At 41.2% G+C, this 19,371-nt stretch overlaps 1 protein-coding gene across 1 annotated transcript; it reads left to right on the top strand.

Moving 5' to 3' along the window:
• Positions 1 to 2,435: 2,435 nt before the first annotated feature.
• Positions 2,436 to 13,264, top strand: LOC130209798 (BTB/POZ domain-containing protein KCTD16-like). The gene is made up of 2 exons (XM_056439648.1): positions 2,436 to 3,258; positions 12,121 to 13,264. Exons 1-2 carry the CDS (start codon positions 2,439 to 2,441, stop codon positions 12,570 to 12,572), a joined length of 1,272 nt encoding a protein of 423 aa, XP_056295623.1. The 5' UTR covers positions 2,436 to 2,438; the 3' UTR covers positions 12,573 to 13,264.
• The last annotated feature ends 6,107 nt before the right edge of the window (positions 13,265 to 19,371 follow it).

Genomic DNA, 19,371 nt, shown 5'->3' with positions numbered 1-19,371 from the left:
CATGCTGAGGTTGCATGAAATTCAACCCTTTCCAAAAGATAGAATCCATACCAGTGAGTAGGACATGAACAGGAAATAAAGTTAAGACAGGAGGTTGGAAAATTGGCTCAAATGCATGGGAGGATGAGTGAGATGAATAAGAAACAGGGGTTATAGCCCATATGGGAAGATAATTACCCCCAAGCAAGGTACAGGGAATGAACTTATGTTATACACTCAGATCTACAGTATGTATATGTCTTTATTAAACATCCACAGCACATAAATCCTCCTAAAATAATCAATATTTCCCCCATTTAATGATATAGTTTTCCCTGTGTACACTGCACTGTTAAGGTCGCATAATCCACAAAACATTACTATATTATGATGTAGGCAGTTGAACTACCTCATATCACAGAAACAGAGATCAGCATGCTCACTGTAGCTCTAAATCCTGACTGTTTGAATCCCACTCAGTCCCATGTGGCTGCTTAGCAACCCCTCTCCAGCACAATATACTCTGAATTAACAGGGTAAAGTGTGACCGCTGCCTCCTCAAAATCAGAGTCAAGGGTGAGCTCTCATCATCAATGCCTTTTCTCGTGCACTGCAGCAATAAAAGTCTCTGGCAACAGACAACATGGCATCAAAAACATGAAAGAAACAACAAACAATCTGAAAAGCAAACACAATAGTCACAGAGTGCTTCTCTGATGTATAGCTGCTGAACATGAGGGATCCTATACTTCATATATAAAACAAACAAGAGTCTCCCAGATTCAGGTTATCATGCACCTATGAATGCATATTGTGAACAAGACGTCCACATGCATCCTACCTTATATTCAAGACTTGCTTGTGTCCCTATAGCATATGATGACAAGCATTGTTCAGCCTTAAATTCAGCCCTGCATCTCACTTCATCCAAACGCCCGATGGCTTCACTAAAAATCCACCGAGCAGGACTTCAGCAATAATATACTGGGACGTATGTCATTGCTGAGGTCCTCCTGTTATAACCCAGAAATAATGACTCAGTAATGAAGGTTCATGTTTCTGAGTTTTTTCCTCGACAAACATTACTAAGAAAACTGAACATGCACTTTATGATACCTATAGCATCAACACATACTTGTGTGTACAATTATGAGCTATGAACTGTTTTCCATATTCAATTATTTGAGATTACGGCGCATCAAGCGGCTGAGACTTGGAGATCTGTCCGTGGTCCTGAAATAGAAATTCACTCGGTCAAATCGATGGAGGAAGGGATCCATTTTCATATGCAGTCACATTGTTCTCGGTGTTGGTAGTGATACTACTGACGGTTCAATCTGATGCAGAAAAGAGAAACTGCGATTTAGATTGTTTTGGGGTTATTTCAATATTTGAGCCATTGTCTTCAGTTCGACAAGCAAAGAGTTAAACAGTATGGCCTCTAGATCACCCGCTCTATTCACGTCTGTCACTGCCGATGAGTCTCTGAGCTAGAGGGGACCTAACCCCTCACCCGCCTCTCGGGATAAACCTGTCAGCTAAAAGCGTTCAATGTAAATGCGAAAGCTTCTGTGAAGACCCAGAAGAAGGGATTAAAATCCGCAACGCTGGATGTTCAAATCTGCATTAGACCTGAATCATCTTCGCTAGCTGCACGCCACCCTTAGCTTGATCAAAATTTCATGAAAAACTGCACGAATACATCCACGTCAGTCCATTTTATATCGATCGTCTGCAAATATCATTTTCCTTTAAGATGATGCAATACATTACTTCGTGGGACCCCCCCCCCCATCTCTCTCTCTCTCTCTCTCCCTCTCTCTCTCTCTCTCTCTCTCCCCCCCCCCCCCCTCTCTCTCTGCTGTGCACAGCTTGGAGCAAGATTAGGTTGTCTTTACGCCTCTGCCCGACCGAACGTTTCCGCACTCAGCAGTTTGGAGAGATGGGTGCGCACCGGAGTCGCACCTTCACCCTCCTCTCTGTGAGCAACCTCGGAGCATGTTTCAGCATCCCAGTTGTCAGGAGCGACGCTAAGTAGCAGAGCGATGGGATGCACGTACATTCTTCAAAGGATTTTGGGCTGATTAAAGGAGAAGCCAGATGCAAGACAGCGAAAACTTTTTTTTAACCCAACAAAACAGGATTTTACTTTTTGGGATATTTCAGAGTGAAGTGAGAATTGCACTTCTTTAAAATCGCAGTGGATGTTGTCTATGCGCTTCAGTTAAAAAAGGATGCACTGTGGGCAGACACACTTCTGCATGGAGTTAAATAATATACTGTAAGCAAACCTTTGGAGTATTTGTCATGAGACACTGGATACAAGAACTGCAGCTTGAATCAAGACTCTGCTTTAAGTCTGAGGGCGTCAACACCATGCAGCTACACCCCACACCCTGAACTTCTGGAACGTTTGCGCTCCGTGATCGACACTCAGATTCCGCGCAAAATCTGATAAAATGGCACTAAGCGAAAACTGCAAAACGCAAACTGCAAAAGAGCAAGGGTCGGTGGGGAATCCTCCATCGGATGTCATTGAGCTAAACGTGGGTGGACAGGTGTATTACACTCGCCATGCCACATTGACAAGCTTTCCAAATTCCTTACTTGGCAAGCTGTTCTCTAACAAGAAGGGGTCTTCAAATGACTTGTCCCGGGACTTCAGAGGACGTTATTTTGTTGACAGGGATGGCTTTCTGTTTCGGTATGTATTAGATTATCTGAGAGACAAGCGAGTTGTCCTCCCTGATCACTTTCCCGAGAAAGGAAGGTTGAAACGCGAGGCGGAATACTTCCAGCTGCCAGATTTGGCAAAACTTTTGTCGTCCGAGGAATCAAAACTATTGTCAGACGACTTGTACAATGATTTGGATGATGCGTCGCAGGGCAGCGACCAGCTATTTTACCCCTCTTATTCCTTGGACGGGAGGTATGGCTACATCACGGTCGCGTTTAAAGGCGCGTGCGCGGGGGGTGGCAGAGAAAGTCAACTTGATAATAAGGCAAAAAAGTTACCGAGGATCTTCATCAGCAGTAGGATTGGCTTGGCGAAAGAGGTATTTGGAGACGCCCTGAATGAGAACAGGGACTCGGACAGACCACCGGACCGTTACACCTGCAGGTTTTACCTCAAGTTCAGGCACCTGGAGAGAGCTTTTGACATGCTGTCAGAGAGCGGCTTTCACATGGTGGCCTGCAATTCGTCCCTGACTGCGTCCTCCATCGGTCATTACGCGGAGGACAAGGTCTGGTCCAATTACGCACAGTACATCTTCTACCGTGAGTGAAGATTTGTTCCTACTTCTAGTTTCAGAGGTGATGGGAGATATACTGGTGCATGGCTTTGACCTCCAAACATAAATAAAATGCAAACAACCAAGTTAAACACAAACAACACCCATATTCCCCTCTCACCCATAACCACATCCAGAAACAATATATTGCATGGTGACCAGAAAGGGCATTATTTCCCATTAATTAAATGGTGTAAAAAAGTTTAACCACACATATTTCTAAATGAAAATCTCTTGCAACTTGTTTCCAATTATCTATAAATAGAGATGATTTGCAGAAACTGGTGCTTGTTAGATCACACCAGGAGATATGGTCAGGTTTCATCCTTCTAAAAATACTTACATCCCTTGCAGTGGCTGACTTTAAACATCTGTTTTGGGACCGAGATAAAAGGGCAAACTTGCCCACAGGCCTCAGGGAAGTTGAGTCACATCGCTGCTTCAAGTACACATGCGCATGCCTCATGCGTAAACATGGGTTATAGCCCAGCTGCTGATGGGTTATTAATAATATAGCACCGGTGGGCTGTACACAATTCACATTAAAGCAGCTCTATTCTCTTGAATCAGCTTTCCTTTTCACTTGACGACAAGTTTGTTCATCAGCAAATGCCTTAATTAGCTGCAAATATGGTTGATTCCACTCTGCAGAAAAAGGAGTTGGACCATATGGCCAGTTAAAAAGCACTTTGTTCATTACTCTGAATGGCTCCCTTTGGAAGAGCTGAAGAAAACTCAGTTAATGGGTCAAGGTTGGAGGTGCAGGAGAGTGAGCTGAGGAAGACATGACATATGATTTGCTATAATGATTTGCCAATAGTGCTCTTCATACAGGCTAATTATAACAGAGAGCTCTGCCTTGACTTGCACAAACATCCGGCCAGTATGGATTTTCCTGAGTCATTCAACTTTCTGAGCAAAGCTTACATTGGAGGTGTTCATCCCCTTCCCCATTAACGGGCATTATCCTAGGACAAAGACAGGAACAGTGAGAGGAGGAGAAGAAGGTGAGGGACAGGGGATAAATGGCAATAAGGAAGTAAAGAAGATGTAGAGTAAGAAAAGCACAGGAACTAAAAGAGGAAATTTAAGGAAGCAGGCAGAAGGGAAATGAAGAAGAGAGAGGCGGCTAGATGGAGCAAATAGCGGCTGAGGAGGACAGATGAGGGAGTAAAAATTGCATGAGACCTAGCCATGGGGAGAAAGAACTGCACTCAAAAAAATGATTCAAGCCCTTCTTAGAGGTGACACATTTAAATATTGTTTGTAACATTTAAATAAATCAATGACAAAACGAAGATATTTATATTGAATGGGTGTAACACAAAATGTATGAATACTTTAATTTATTAGATTTATTTAGGTTACACTCACAAAAACGATTCAAGCCCTTCTTCGAGGTGACACATTTAAATATTGTTTGATACATTTAAATAAATCAATTACAAAAATAGATATTTATATTTCATGGGTGTAACACAAAATGTATGAATACTTTCATTTATTAGATTTATTTAGGTTAGATGGTGTGCATATCAACTCAAAATAAATGTGTTTCATTGAGGACTACCCTTTGCGCATGCGCCAGCTGAAAATCAGTTGTTTGCATGAGGTGAAGACATTTTCTTGGCTGTACAGTGGTGTAGTGGCTAGCACTGTCGCCTCACAGCCAGAGGTTGGTGGGTTCAATTCCCAGTCAGGGCGTTCCTTCTGTGTGGAGTTTGCATATTTTGTTAGTTAGTTAGTTTATATTTTGAGTTGGACAAACACAAATTAATTTAATTTAATGAATATCGTTATTTTATTTTAGATGTATTTGATACAAATGAGTTGGACTAACTTAATTACATTTTATTGCACTGATGTGCTAAATTTGAGTTGGAGTTGCATATAATTATTGGATGGAAAACCTGCCAACAATTTAATTGAGTTCATCCAATGAGTCATTTCTTTGAGTGTGAGGCAGAAAGAAGAGAGGTGCAAAAATAGATTAAAGTAAGTATCCGACAGGAAAGTTGACCGGGTCTGAGAGAGCGGAGAGAGAAAAAGTGTTTTGTGGTAAGACACGGAAGAAGAGGAAGAGAATGGGCTTTCATTAAAAGAGAAAAGACAAGGTGAGGGTGAAAGGAAAACATAGATATCAAGCTTGGGAGACAAAGGCCTAGTCAGGATGATAGATAGACGTATCAGGGGCAGACATGTGTGAGAGCCCTTGGTTCACAGCAGCACAGCTCGCATTCACTTTCAAGACAAATACTGTAAACCTGATTCTGAATGTGGGGCACTGGCTGTCTTAGGGCAGGGAGTTAAAATCCATGGAGACAAATGCACCTTTGAGTTTGGCAGTAAACAGATGTGCTTTATTGTTGTTTTCAGCAAAACATTTAACTGCTCTCCTTTTACCCCTCCTCCTAACCAATCACATGCCCACATGGAGGGAAATGGGGAGTCAGGATGGTTTAGAGACTAAAATGAGCAACCCAACGTAATAAATAAATTGAGAGATTTTCTTCCAGCTCGTCAGTTCCTTGTCGTCATCAATGTTGTTCTTCTTGTTAAATGCGTCAGTTTTTTTCTACAGGCTCAACTGACTCTCCCTAATTGTTTGGACTTTCAAACAGTACAGATATTCATCATTTTACTGTGTCGTATCATTTTTATTCAAAGTCAGGGGACACATTCCCTCAAAGTGTTGAGACAATAGTCTAAATTATTGTCATCCCCTCCTGCTCAGTTGGATGTATGCCATATGTTTCATGAATTATTCTTTCAGAAAAAGGGCATTCCCCCCTCGCAGGAGGCCACAATTCATCACGAACAAGAGTTTTTGTATCCTTGCCATGATGAATAATTCCTGTGTATGACTTGTTCACCCATTGAATAAAAACATCTAAACAGCACACATTAAAGTGTATGAGACAGAGAGTAGAAGCTGGTTAGCTCAACCAGCTGGTTGCAGCATGTTGCATGGTGTTGCATTTACTGAAGGAATATGTGTGGAAGCCTGAAAAGAGATAGAACAAAATAATGGTCAAAATAAAAAGTCAAAATCAATTGTAATTATTGAAATTTGATATAAAGATGAAAGGTCAAAGATATGAGAGCCAAAGGTATTGAACTTGTGATTATCTTTTGACTTTTTTTCTGTAACTGATAGATATGGTCGGGTTATTTGTCTAGCACAAATGCAGGTTGATTAGCGTGATAGAGACATGTAGTTATTTTTCTATTGAAGTGTCATTATTTCTGTAATGATTTACAATTCTAACCTCTCAGTTGACGTTTGAGATGAGTCTCCTTATTGCTTATCATCTCTGGGGAAAGAGGAGCTTGTTGGCTAATTAAAAAGCAATCTGTGATCCCAACATATTTCCAGTGTCACCAGCAATGCAGGATGGGGATGCAATTTAGTAAGATAAATTATAACAAATTTTTAAGGCAATTTGAAACACAAGTCATATTTCAATATATAGATGAAAATGATTTGTCGTCATGGACACAATATCATCATAACCTGCTTTGACATTACCTCTTCCACATCACAGGGGCAGAGCAAATCATCAGTATGACGAGTACATCAGACCATTTCCATCTTTCCACATCTAAAAGGGCTGTACAGAAGTGCCTTGACTTAATGGGAGACATGTACAGTAAAGATGGAGAATGCCAGGTGTGCTTTGTTAATATAACTGTGCAGTCTTCATTTGGGCTGTGAACGAGATGATGTGTGGCCATAATTGCTCCTGAACAATGGCCACAAGGCAGCTGGGTGAAAGTAGGAGGGAAAGTAATTAATTACTTGGGTGTCGTGGAGGAAAAGATTGGCTGTCCCCGAGCTCCCAGAGAGCCTGTTGGCTTGTGGATGGATTGGCAGTGCCTCCACGAGATGGATTGTGCTCCCATGAATAACTCCTATTCGTCTTAAAGAGCACCGGGGAGCAGCATGGTCAGAAGTAAGGAGCGGGTGTGCTTGTGCCATTATTTCTGACAATAGTTGCAGCACCTAGTGCACTACATCAGCTCAAGACCAGCTGGATCACCTTGGGAGTAAATCTGAGCTTATTGAAAAACTGCAGATGCAAAGGCAAAATGTATTTTTTTTAAACCAATGGTTTATTGAAGCCTTTTGTAGTGAAGGACCATGCGTGCGCTTTTTCACGGTATAGGTCCCTGACTCCAAAATAGTTACCATTACTGCTCAATTTCTCTAAATCTGACTACAAACATTTAATATTGATTATGTATATAATCAATGCATCTGTTAGTTTACATCTCATGGTATTTAAATAGCCTTGCAGAGATGTAGAATATAAGATAGGCAATCTTTCATTCTAAACTTTTTTTGGTCAACTTTTCTTTTTTTCACGGTCGAGGACACTGATGCAAACTGTATTTTCCAATAATAAACTATGATGACTGCTGTCTCCAAATTCCCAGATGTTGGGAGTGCCCTTGAACGCATCAACAAGCAGAGTTTTCAAAATAGTTCCTGCTAGTAACTTCATTCCATTTCAAGTGATAATAATGCAATTTTGACAAATAAAAAGACTAAACATAGACTTGAGAGGATTACCCACAATAAGCAATTTGCAGTTACCCTATTTAGAAGAGTGGAAGCAAAGGTAAGGCATCAATCTAAATATAAAATACTCCTGTACACTCCCTTAAAATAATAGATAAAGTTAGTACATAGTTAATTTACATTTTTTAGACATCGTTTGAATATTTATTTGCCACTTCTGTGCTCTCTTGTTGGAAAATGGGTATACAGCTCTTACCATCCGACATTCAACACCTTAATGATCCCCCCGGAGACATGTAATGGCTACTTGGATGGTGGAGCTCACATTGTGGGCAGGGCTGAGTGTTTTCTGAAGACAGGGGATCCCGTGCGTTGGCATGTGCGAAGTCGTAAGGCAGTGATTGTTATGGCGTTGGGGCCCGACTGTACATAATGAGATGAAGTTTGTCCAAAAGAATCACTATATTTTGAGTCAGTGATGGAGAACTATGAAGAGGATCAGACGCTTGAGCTTAGAGTTCCCTTTCCTTAGTTGTCACTCTATATATCATCTCCTTAACAGGGTAATGGACCAGCATCACATCTTGTCTGTCCTGCAGCAACTTATGGCTTCATTTAGGTGATGCCAAGAGCTCGCTGAAAACTCAGGACACCTTCTTCGCTGTCTCTCCGTCTCATCTTGTATCATCAGGGTTTGTGCAGTGGAGGGGTGTGGCTCTGGGTCAGGGACAGGCCCACAGGGAGAGGCTGTTATAGACATTTCAATATATCTAAGTTGCTTGTTCATCTCCCTGTCAGGGACCTACTCAGCAGGGCTGCCACCCTGTGACTCTTGGAGGGGACAGCACCCTCTTGTCATTAACAATCGGCCAATGAAGCCAGTAATGGATCTATGCAAGAGTAAGAGTGTCCTTGAATTACCATGTAAAGCTTGTTTGGTCACCCGGACTATTCCTCTCCAGCTTTATCTCATCACTGCTGCTCGCTGGATGAAGCTAATTAATATTGACAAATTCAATTGTTTGCAGATATTTCAGACATTATTATACTGGGCAAGAGGATGGCTGTAACCATCAATTAGGTTGGACACAAACTGCTGAAGTGATACTTTTTCAGCAAATAGGGCTATCTTGGAGAAATGGATTTCCCTCACCCTGTAAGGACGGTCACTGCCTTTGCAAGACAAGCCTTTTTTGTTATTGCTGCAAGGACACGATGGCCTTATTTGTGAGCAAACAAGCATATAAACTACACTCCTCCTGAGGCCAGTGCAGAGTAAGACATATTTGTGAGAGCTGGAGAATAGAATAGTCTATATATATATATATATATATGTATACATATTATTTATTTTCACCAAACCATCAGAGCGGATACTCTGATAATCTCCCTCCCTATTCTGAGTGTTTCATAAGGAGCCCTAGTGACATCTAGGGGGTTAGATATCTACGGTTGAGAAAATGAAAAAAGCTTTTGCAAGATCTCGCAATACCTTTTTCATTTAGGTTAAAAGAAAAGAGAATTAGGTCAATGTACTTCCGGGTCAGTTTGTCACAATTGGAACAGCCACAACAATGCAGTGAGGCCTCTCCGACTCACTCCCTGCCCATTTGAGACTACTTCACCGGGATGAGAAAGGACAGCAGCTCCAGCAACAGACCTTCAATTAGCGACTGTGAATAGCAACTTGACTTGTACTGGATCAGCAAACTTTATGTTGCAGATTAGATTGAGAGCACAGTTCATGTCACTGCCGAGATTCAAATTTGAAAAGCAGACAGCTTCGGGACACTCAAGTGCAAATATGAAATAAATTGCATTCTGGCCTTCTGGTCATGTGCAATAACAACATGAAATTGCTGAGTAATTGCATCTTTCTTGTTCCTCACTGTTTAATTTTGGCTTCTCAGCTTACATGACTGAAGCACAGATTTGCTCCACCGTCAGAGAAATAATCATCACACATCCTTGATGAGTCTGTTTAGAGGCACAGATAAAAACAAATTCACTAATGTCACTGACATTTGCATTTGAGTTTGTCAGAGCCCTCTGCCCTCAGGCCACATCATGTCCTACTTTGCTACCATTTAAAACCTCTCAATAGATAAAAATGTGTAATTTGAATCCAATATGCAGGGAGTTCAATTTCCCTAAAACTCGGACCTACAACAGACACAAAGACAAACATCTCTGCTTTCATGAGAGATGGAGAGGAGTTTGAGGATACCCCTTGTGACATGCCTGCATACCTCTTAGCCTCTTAGGGCTCTGTGTTATTTATGATAAGTGCAGTGAGGACCAGCCCCACTCTTTTAATATGGTTGGAATATGATATCTTAGACAGGCTATACAGATCTGAGAAACACCATACAATCAATGGCTTCCCTGAAAAGATACCAGAGGGTATTGCACACACCCACTTGTTTAAAAGTACCTGAGAATGACTGTGTTTTCTGACAAGGGTCTAAGTCATTTCCTGTCTTAGGTCTGAAGGAGTCATCAAAGATTTACACAACACCACTTTTATTGTGGTCTCGTTCTGACACACGCAGATTTGTTTTTGTATCATATACTTGTCTATGCCAACGCTTCATTGAGACAAATGTATGTATAAAACAAAATGCCAGCCCACGTTCTTCTTACCAGTTGCTTTAATACAATTCATTCTCCTGCATTGCCTAAACATTTTATGATGCAATTATTGGGTGTTGGCTAGTTTCCTAAATGGGTTGCCCCTCTGGAATACAATATCTATCCATTTAGAAACAATGCTCAGCCTGATCCTCCACACTAAAATGCCTGAATCTATGTGCCTGGTGGTGCTTCAGATTCACTTTCTGCAGGTGGAAACTGGTGCACTGATTCACCCCTTTACTCATGGATTGGCCATTAAAAAACGGTTAGTGACTCTCTCAATATCAGCTCAATGCAATCATCTCACTAGAGATAAGGTAATTATTACAGTGGGCGTAGAGAGGTTAAAATCCCGTTGAATTGTTCAGTATAAATTGGTGCAAGGACTGAAAGGAGGTAATGGACAAATTATTACTCGCTCTGAGATATCATTGCCATTGAATCTGTATATAGCATCATATTGGAAAAAGCCATTAAGAGGCATTAAAAGCATGTGTGCACACGTTTATTCCTCAAATTCTGTTGTTCATATTGCGTAGAGCACAGCAGCTTTCAACGGCACACATATCTACCTGTTAATACATTGAATTGAGACCACAGTTCAGGGATATTGCTGGAAATGAGAGACCGATACAGTGTTTTCCGACTTTACTTCTATAGCACAAAAGCCAGCAGGCAATGTAGGAGAATGTGAGACGATTCAAGAAGAATCTTCTGTTTCTACTACAATTTCATGACATGAGGTCAGGATACCTGCAGGTACATCTGACCCAGTTATGTTACGACCTAAGATGATATACTTTACAGATACAATACTTTTACATGCCTTTTCTACTTTTCTGCCTCCATAAAGATAGAAAGTACCTTTTCGAGTTACTTGACAGAGTGATCTGAAAACACAGAAAGAATAGACCACCTTCTTAAAACAGGGCAGTCAGGTAACAGTTCTCATAAGAAACTGCGATGGCAAAGCAAATAGTTTGGGCTCTGATAGAAGCTTTGCCTTGGAAAATGGGAAAGGTTTTTAAGGGAGCCATACTAAAACACACTGAGCTCTGGAGACTCTCCTTATCAGAGGAAGCAATATGCACAGCCCACAAGCTCTTCGAAGCTCTCTTCTCGTCGGGAGTCGGGCTCATGAACAGAGCTCGGGTCCCCCACTGACCCCCACTGACCCTCATGAACAGAGCTCGGGTCCCCCACTGACCCTCATGAACAGATTTATTTGATTTACTTTATCTTATATGTTGACTGTTGATTGTTTTTGATTGTTGTTGTTTTGTTGTCTGTCTAATGTGTACACACCAGCCACCAAGTCAAATTCTTCGCGTGTCTAACCCACATAGCACATAAATGTTTCTGATTCTGAAATTAAATGTCAAAGCCAAAAACGTGCATGTTATTATGTCCGTACCTCCCTAAATACCCCCCCACCCCAAACAGACACACATACACTGATGTTTGTTTAAATATATTTGTATGCCATTGAAACTGATGTGTAGGCATTTTTCAGTATTGGCTTGATCAGTGTAACTGTTTCTTTTGATTACAGCTTGAATCTGTCACCATACAGACAGCTAGTACATTACTTTACAATGCATTGCTGCACGAAAGAGCATCTTGTTGCAAAAGAAATTGTACTGCATGTGGTCAAAACAAGAGACAAATGTGTTTCTGTGTTTTGTTTTCTAGGTGGGCCCTCAAGGTGGTTGTCCTCTCACGGTGATTGCTGCTGCAAGAGCCACAAAAGCGAGCGGGAAGGAGAGAGCGGCACTTCCTTCAATGAGCTCTCCACTTCCTGTTCTGAGACCCAATCGGAGGCCAGCTCCCCTCAAGGAACCGTGATCTGTGGCCCTGTGAGCTGGCGTGCCAACATCCAGACGCTGGACCGTCCCATGCCCAAAGGATCAGTTCACATGATGCAGCAGGCAGAGATGCGCCGCAAGACTGATATGTTGCATGTGAGAACCTTCGGGGTCCGAGATCGGGAGGCTGCAAAGAGAAAAGCCAACAAGGAGAAGATGACTCCAGAGCAAGAGCTGGATAAATGCATCCAGGACTTCCGGCGCATCAGGATCCCTGATCGCTTTCCGGAGAGGAAGTACATGTGGCAATCAGATCTCCTGAGAAAGTATCGCCTCTGAAATGAGTTTTAAAATGAAGGAGAAGGTCGTCATCATGTCACCATCAATGAAGAGTATTAACTGCATATAGACTGCACTCTCTAAGGCACATACTGTAATAGAAAAGAAACAAAAAACTATGAACACTTTCCCGCTAGCATGACTAGCTGAGCACACACAGTACAAAGCAGTGGGGGTCATTGATTTGTTAAGTATGCACAGTGTTGTGTATGATATGCATATGTGTAAATCAGGTTACTCCTGCTGGGGGATTACATCACTAAACCTGTTCTCACTCCAGAGAGCGGCTTCTTTATCACTACTCAAGCAACAAAGCAACCTCAGGGGCAACACCGTTTCAATTCATCAACCTATCATATACTGTATGTGCAATTGACCACAGTAGCTGATTTTAAAAAATGGATGTACCCATATGGTGCTGTGAGTTAGCAATGGAATATCACTATACTCCACTGATAACACATATACTCATAGTCGGCTTTGATATCGGCACTGCATGTCATTCCACCCTTAGCATAATTATGCAATATCAAACAAACTTTAAATTCACTGTTTTGTGTGATGGGTAAAAAAGGGTGTGTTACAACTGGGGCTAACTTAAAGGAAAGCACTGCCTAGATATGTTTGCCATTGTAAAAGTTTTTGTCCAATGTTGTCATTATGTGATGGATCGATGATGTTGTGTAGGTAGAGTAAATAATGCTCATGGTTATTTGACTTGATTGTAAGTGTGCAAAAAAGCTAATAAATGAGTTAAAATGGTAATTATTCTGAGTAAACCTGCAATCTTAGGAGACTTTTTAATCTTCAGTGGGCTACAATTACAACAACAACAATTCCAGTTTTTTTCAAGCTGGGTCCTATTCTGATAATTGTCCAATAAACAAGTCGCTCCCCCTGACAGTGAGAGCATTTAGCAGCCATAACAAAAAGGCCTGACAAGCTGTAACTATAGATTTCTTGAACCTGCTACATGTTAAAGTGGTCTGCACTGGGCTATAATTAGAGCAACACTCTCAAGAGAGAAGAGAAGATCAAGAAAGTAAGGAATGGATTAAATTGTGATTATCTGCTCAAACTGTCGAATGTAACTCAGCGTTCGGTGCCAAGCTGCTTTGAATCATTTAACACAAAATGTGTCACATTAGAGGAGGGTGTTGGCTGAAAACCTTAAAAAGTCCAATGGAGATTCCACTGAAACGTTAGCTTAATTAGTCAGCTAGCTAGCAAACGGTTGCTCGCTAAAAAACACAAGGTAGCCCTCTGGTTTCATGACATAGATAATAAAATGAGTGATAGATAAATTAGAATGATAATATTGTGCATACTGGCTCACTGGCACTGGTCTGGTTTGGAAAATTTTAATTTATTTGACAAATACATGTTTTTTCAGTTCCATCTGTCAAATCTCCTAGCATAACGTAGGCTATTAGTCAAAATGTCCACAATTATGAAAACGGTTACAGCAGTATGTTCACATGTTCCACTGGTCAGAGGTGAAAGGAGTTTTCATGTTCGCACTGTGCTGAAAATAAAAGCGTCTTGCTTATCATCACCACCACTTGCCAAGCAACCCCACACAAAACTGGCTTCATTGACGAAGTGAAATAGATCCCTCTTTGTTGACTTTTCAATGTGTGCCTCATACCTTTGGGAGAATCTCAAAGAAAACAGGAAGCCACCATTTTCAGAGAGCACTATTTCTAGCCAACAGATTTCTGCTGTGTGGCCAAATTGCATCCATAAGGAGCGAAGCTTCAGGACCGTATTGCTGCAACCCCCAAAACAGCCTGTGTGATGAAAGATGAAGAGCTGCTTCTCTCAGAGTGTCCTCCAACACAAGTTCAAAGGAAAAAGCTTTGTTTTGGGTCTGTGATATATTTTGCTCCATGTGCAGAAATGCACATGACAGTAACCAGAGACATAAGCCTGTTTAGCTTTGAATGCAAACTGAAACCTATAATTGACTTCAATTCAATTCAGTTTATTTTATATAGCACAATATCCCAAATTACAAATTTGCCTCAGCGGGCTTTACAATCTGTACACATACGCCTGGTCAGAAAAAGACAGCAACGCATATGTTACAAAATAGACAGTAACAAAGTTTAATTAAAGTCTCTATTTAGCTGCTATTTAACAAAGAAGAGATATGGGTTAGGATGTGAATGGACTTCCAGAAAGTCATTAAAAAAAACAGCATTAGATTCTTAATACTCCAGCAGAGAAAAGAAGAGCAGAACCTGGAAGGGGAAAGTGACAGAATGAATTAGTCAGGGATCGTGGCCTCTCCTCCACTCTGCAACCGAAACCCATATATCTTCCTCTCAGCCTCCATTCAATAGTAACACAGCATAGAATCTCTCAGTTTGAAAGCCCATGCTCTTTCCCCGTCTTTGAAAACCAGATCTGCTTCGTATAGCACTTAGCTCATTCTGAATCCTAATACCCCAATGGAAAATCGATGAATCTGTTTTTGCACATCAAATGCACAGAACATCACGGCATAGCCTGACCTGGCCTGACACAGGTGACCTTGCTGGCCTATCCCACAGAACCACCTGAACGCTGCCATTGACACTTTTTGCTTTCCTTACAGATCAATAGCCTCAGATCCTGCCCTTGCAGTCTTTATAGACGGTCGATAAGCAACTTCCTCCTCTAGGATGCAAAGTAACATAAAATCTTCAATCAAAAAACATCACTGCCATCGCTAACCACCCTCAATTACCTGGCAGGGTTGCCTGCAGGCCATGCATTTCCCACAACTGCTTTGTTACCTTCGCATTGAAAATGCCGGAAGGTTATGTTTTGATTGCCGTGTGTTTATTTATTTATTTATTTATTTGTATGCGTGTTATTCGCAAATCTCAAAAAGTATTGAACCGAATCGCATGAAATTTGGTGGGATGATTGTTTATTATCCGGGGACCAGTTGATTAGATTTTGGGATCGATCGGGTCAAAGGTCAAAGGTCATGAACAGGTCAAAATCTTTCGCAGAACTCAAAAAGTATTGAACCGAATCGCATGAAATTTGGTGGGATCATTGTTTATTATCCGGGGACCAGTTGATTAGATTTTGGGATCGATCGGGTCAAAGGTCAAAGGTCATGAACAGGTCAAAATCTTTCGCAGAACTCAAAAGTATTGAACCGAATCGCATGAAATTTGGTGGGATGATTGTTTATTATCCGGGGACCAGTTGATTAGATTTTGGGATCGATCGGGTCAAAGGTCAAAGGTCATGAACAGGTCAAAATCTTTCGCAGAACTCAAATAGTATTGAACCGAATCGCATGAAATTTGGTGGGATGATTGTTTATTATCCGGGGACCAGTTGACTAGATTTTGGGATCGATCGGGTCAAAGGTCAAGGTCATGGAAAGGTCAAAATGTTCTTGAATCGCATGAAATTTGGTGGGATGATTGGTTATTATCCGGGGACCATTTGATTAGATTTTGGGATCAATCGGGTCAAAGGTCAAGGTCAAGGTCATGGAAAGGTCAAACTCTTTTTTTACCATAGCACGATACATTTTTGTCCAATTGGCATGCAACTAATGCCAAAATGTTCATAATTCAATGCCCAATCTTGTGATATGCGAAGGTATGCGCTCTACCGAGTGCCCATTCTAGTTTAGCATGAGACAGGTCTGACAGCATGATTACAGCCCTTGTATTTGAAAATTACTGCAAAGCCTGAGAATGGGAGAATTACCCTGCTTATCAGATATTAGGTGACCAGAAAAGACAGTTATTACCTTCGCATTGAAAATGCCGGAAGGTTATGTTTTGATCGCCGTGTATTTATTTATTTATTTATTGATTTATTGTGTTAAAGTGCGTGTTATTCGCAAAACTCAAAAAGTATTGAACCGAATCGCATGAAATTTGGTGGGATGGTTGTTTATTATCCGGGGACCAGTTGATTAGATTTTGGGATCGATCGGGTCAAAGGTCAAAGGTCAAAGGTCATGAACAGGTCAAAATCTTTCGCAGAACTCAAAAAGTATTGAACCGAATCGCATGAAATTTGGTGGGATGATTGTTTATTATCCGGGGACCAGTTGATTAGATTTTGGGATCGATCGGGTCAAAGGTCAAAGGTCATGAACAGGTCAAAATCTTTCGCAGAACTCAAAAAGTATTGAACCGAATCGCATGAAATTTGGTGGGATGATTGTTTATTATCCGGGGACCAGTTGACTAGATTTTGGGATCGATCGGGTCAAAGGTCAAGGTCATGGAAAGGTCAAAATGTTCTTGAATCGCATGAAATTTGGTGGGATGATTGGTTATTATCCGGGGACCATTTGATTAGATTTTGGGATCAATCGGGTCAAAGGTCAAGGTCAAGGTCATGGAAAGGTCAAACTCTTTTTTTACCATAGCACGATACATTTTTGTCCAATTGGCATGCAACTAATGCCAAAATGTTCATAATTCAATGCCCAATCTTGTGATATGCGAAGGTATGCGCTCTACCGAGTGCCCATTCTAGTTCACACATGGAATAATAGCGGCATGATGTAAAACAGCAAGCAAACAGGATTTTATTTTTCAGACATTGAAGGATTAGACTCTGTATTACGTGAGGTTTAGTGGACCTTAATTCCCTTCTGTTGTAATCTTATTAATCCAAGGTGATAACAGGTGTTATAATTGCAAGGTCATGGCAGGAACAGGATAATTCCTGCTACGCTTTGAATCTGGAACAGAAAGCATGAAATGTATCTTTTTGCTCCAAAAAACATACTCTTACTGGGAGAGGTCACGTTGCCTGCAGCGCGTCTCAACAAATATCAATGACCAACATGTTTTTCTGCTCACTCATCTAAATTCAGATTACTGACATTTCAGGAAGTGAATGGAAAAGTGGTGGACTAACAGACACGATCTGTCTCCCGGAGGTAATAGCTTTGTTTTTTGCATACGTGTCTGCCCTGATGGCATAACAAGGGTATTCCCATGCCGCAATTTAAATTAAAAAGGAAGAAATTAAGATGTTTTTGGCTGACGGAAAATTTTAAAGTGGCTCAAATTTTTTTCCAGACGGCACTTTTTAAAAAAATGGGAAGACAGCACAGTCACATCAAAACATTGACATTCTTGTGTCACAATCCTGTGGCCCGGTTTTCATTTTTCTGGCCCTTCATTTTGTTAAGACTTTTTGGACTGTTCAGGGACAATCTCTCCTATTTAAGACACATTGTGCTCAGATCTGTGGGTTTTACTAAACTGACTTTGTGCTCTTTCATGAAGAGCCTGCAGGGCCGTAGTTAGAGAAATGGGAGCCATGTTACAGCCTTAGAGTACATTTGGGGTCTTACTCTGGCCGATGTGTGGAAATACCCATGGAACATATTACAAATGAGTCCAGGGGAATAAATGAGAAAATCACAGTGAACGTCACACTGCAGAAAATTTGGAGCGATATCTTGCATGTGCACCATATCACACACACAAAACTTAAATTTAATTTCTTTATTTTCAAAGTACCTTTACCATAGTCAACTTTTAAACTCTTTAAACTCTGAGGAAAAACATACACACAATGAAAACGATGGTTCACCCAAACTACAAAAAAATGTGTTACTCCTGGTGATATCAAGTCATGAGTTCTCCCAATTTTAAGATATGCATCTCGAAGATTTCTTCTGCCACCCCAGTGCAACATGGGTGAATACTCTTTTGTTTGTCTTGCTCAGAGCACTGCAATTTAAAAATGCAACAAAACATCTCTTTCATCAAACAGTGCCCTAGTTACTCTGGAAAAGATTTCTCCCGTTTCTTTGGAACTACTTTCTACTAAAGAAATATTTCCCTTGAAAACGGTTGACAGACAGTTTTGTAGATTATTCAGAATAACAAGAGACAGCTGTCAGTCAATAGTGCTGACTTCAGCAGTCATGGAATCCACAGAGAGTCGACCTTCTGCACTCCTTTGGCGCCATATCTTAGCTATCAGCTCACTGCTCTGGCGCCAGCACTGAGGCACAACAACTAACACACAACCATGTATCTCTGTAGACATCCGCTGTCAGCAGTTAGATATACGTACTGTCTTATCTGTGCAGCTCTACACATTCATCTGGGATCCATCCAGCTTTTATGTCAAGAAAGGGAGGGAAATGAGGATGCAATGGAGAGGCCAGGCCACTGCCTTGTCATGAGGTCAGTCAAGTGAACTTGCAGCTCCATAGCATTTGCGCAGGTGTACTTAATGTATTTTCAAAAAAGCATTTCCTCTTGTCAGCTATAAGAAGGCTGATTTACAGCCAAAGTGTCTTCCACTCATCATTTTCCCCCTCATTACCTTATCCCTTTTCTCAAGGACTACTCTGGAGAATATACAGGCTCAATTAAGCTGTTCTGACCAGAAACCCCATTGCTCATGAATCACCTCCAAGGGCTACTGATCAGAACTGGTATAACACAGCGTAAAGGAGCTCAGCGGTGTGTGCTACTGAGCAGGGCAGCAGCCAATATAAATCAAAGGAAGAGTACAGAGTATATAGCAGAGGATAAAATACTGTAAAACACTATCGGAAATCTGTAAAATAATCACTGATAGTCTGTGAACTGTGATATCAGACAATGAATACAGCGGGACAGGTAAACCGTTATGATGTTATGGGACAATGGATATGTAAAGGTTACAGGTACTGGAACCCAAAAGCACGACAAACACAGGAATGCAGGAGGAGGCAGTTTACTCAATGTTTCAGGCAGTGTCAAAACCGGGTGGTCCGTCAAACAGGGCAACAAATCCAAAAAGGGGCAGGCAAAAAACTCAT

The sequence above is a fragment of the Pseudoliparis swirei genome, chromosome 19 (genome assembly GCF_029220125.1).
Source record: "Pseudoliparis swirei isolate HS2019 ecotype Mariana Trench chromosome 19, NWPU_hadal_v1, whole genome shotgun sequence".
NCBI lineage: Eukaryota > Metazoa > Chordata > Actinopteri > Perciformes > Liparidae > Pseudoliparis > Pseudoliparis swirei.
This window is presented reverse-complemented; position numbering and strand designations above follow the sequence as displayed.

What these genes read in the sequence shown, in the direction of transcription:
- LOC130209798 (XM_056439648.1), top strand. Translation starts at nt 2,439, where the DNA reads ATGGCACTAAGCGAAAACTGCAAAACGCAAACTGCAAAAGAGCAAGGG. An exon ending in CGCACAGTACATCTTCTACC is followed by an intron (nt 3,259 to 12,120) that starts GTGAGTGAAGAT and finishes TTTGTTTTCTAG; the next exon opens with GTGGGCCCTCAAGGTGGTTG.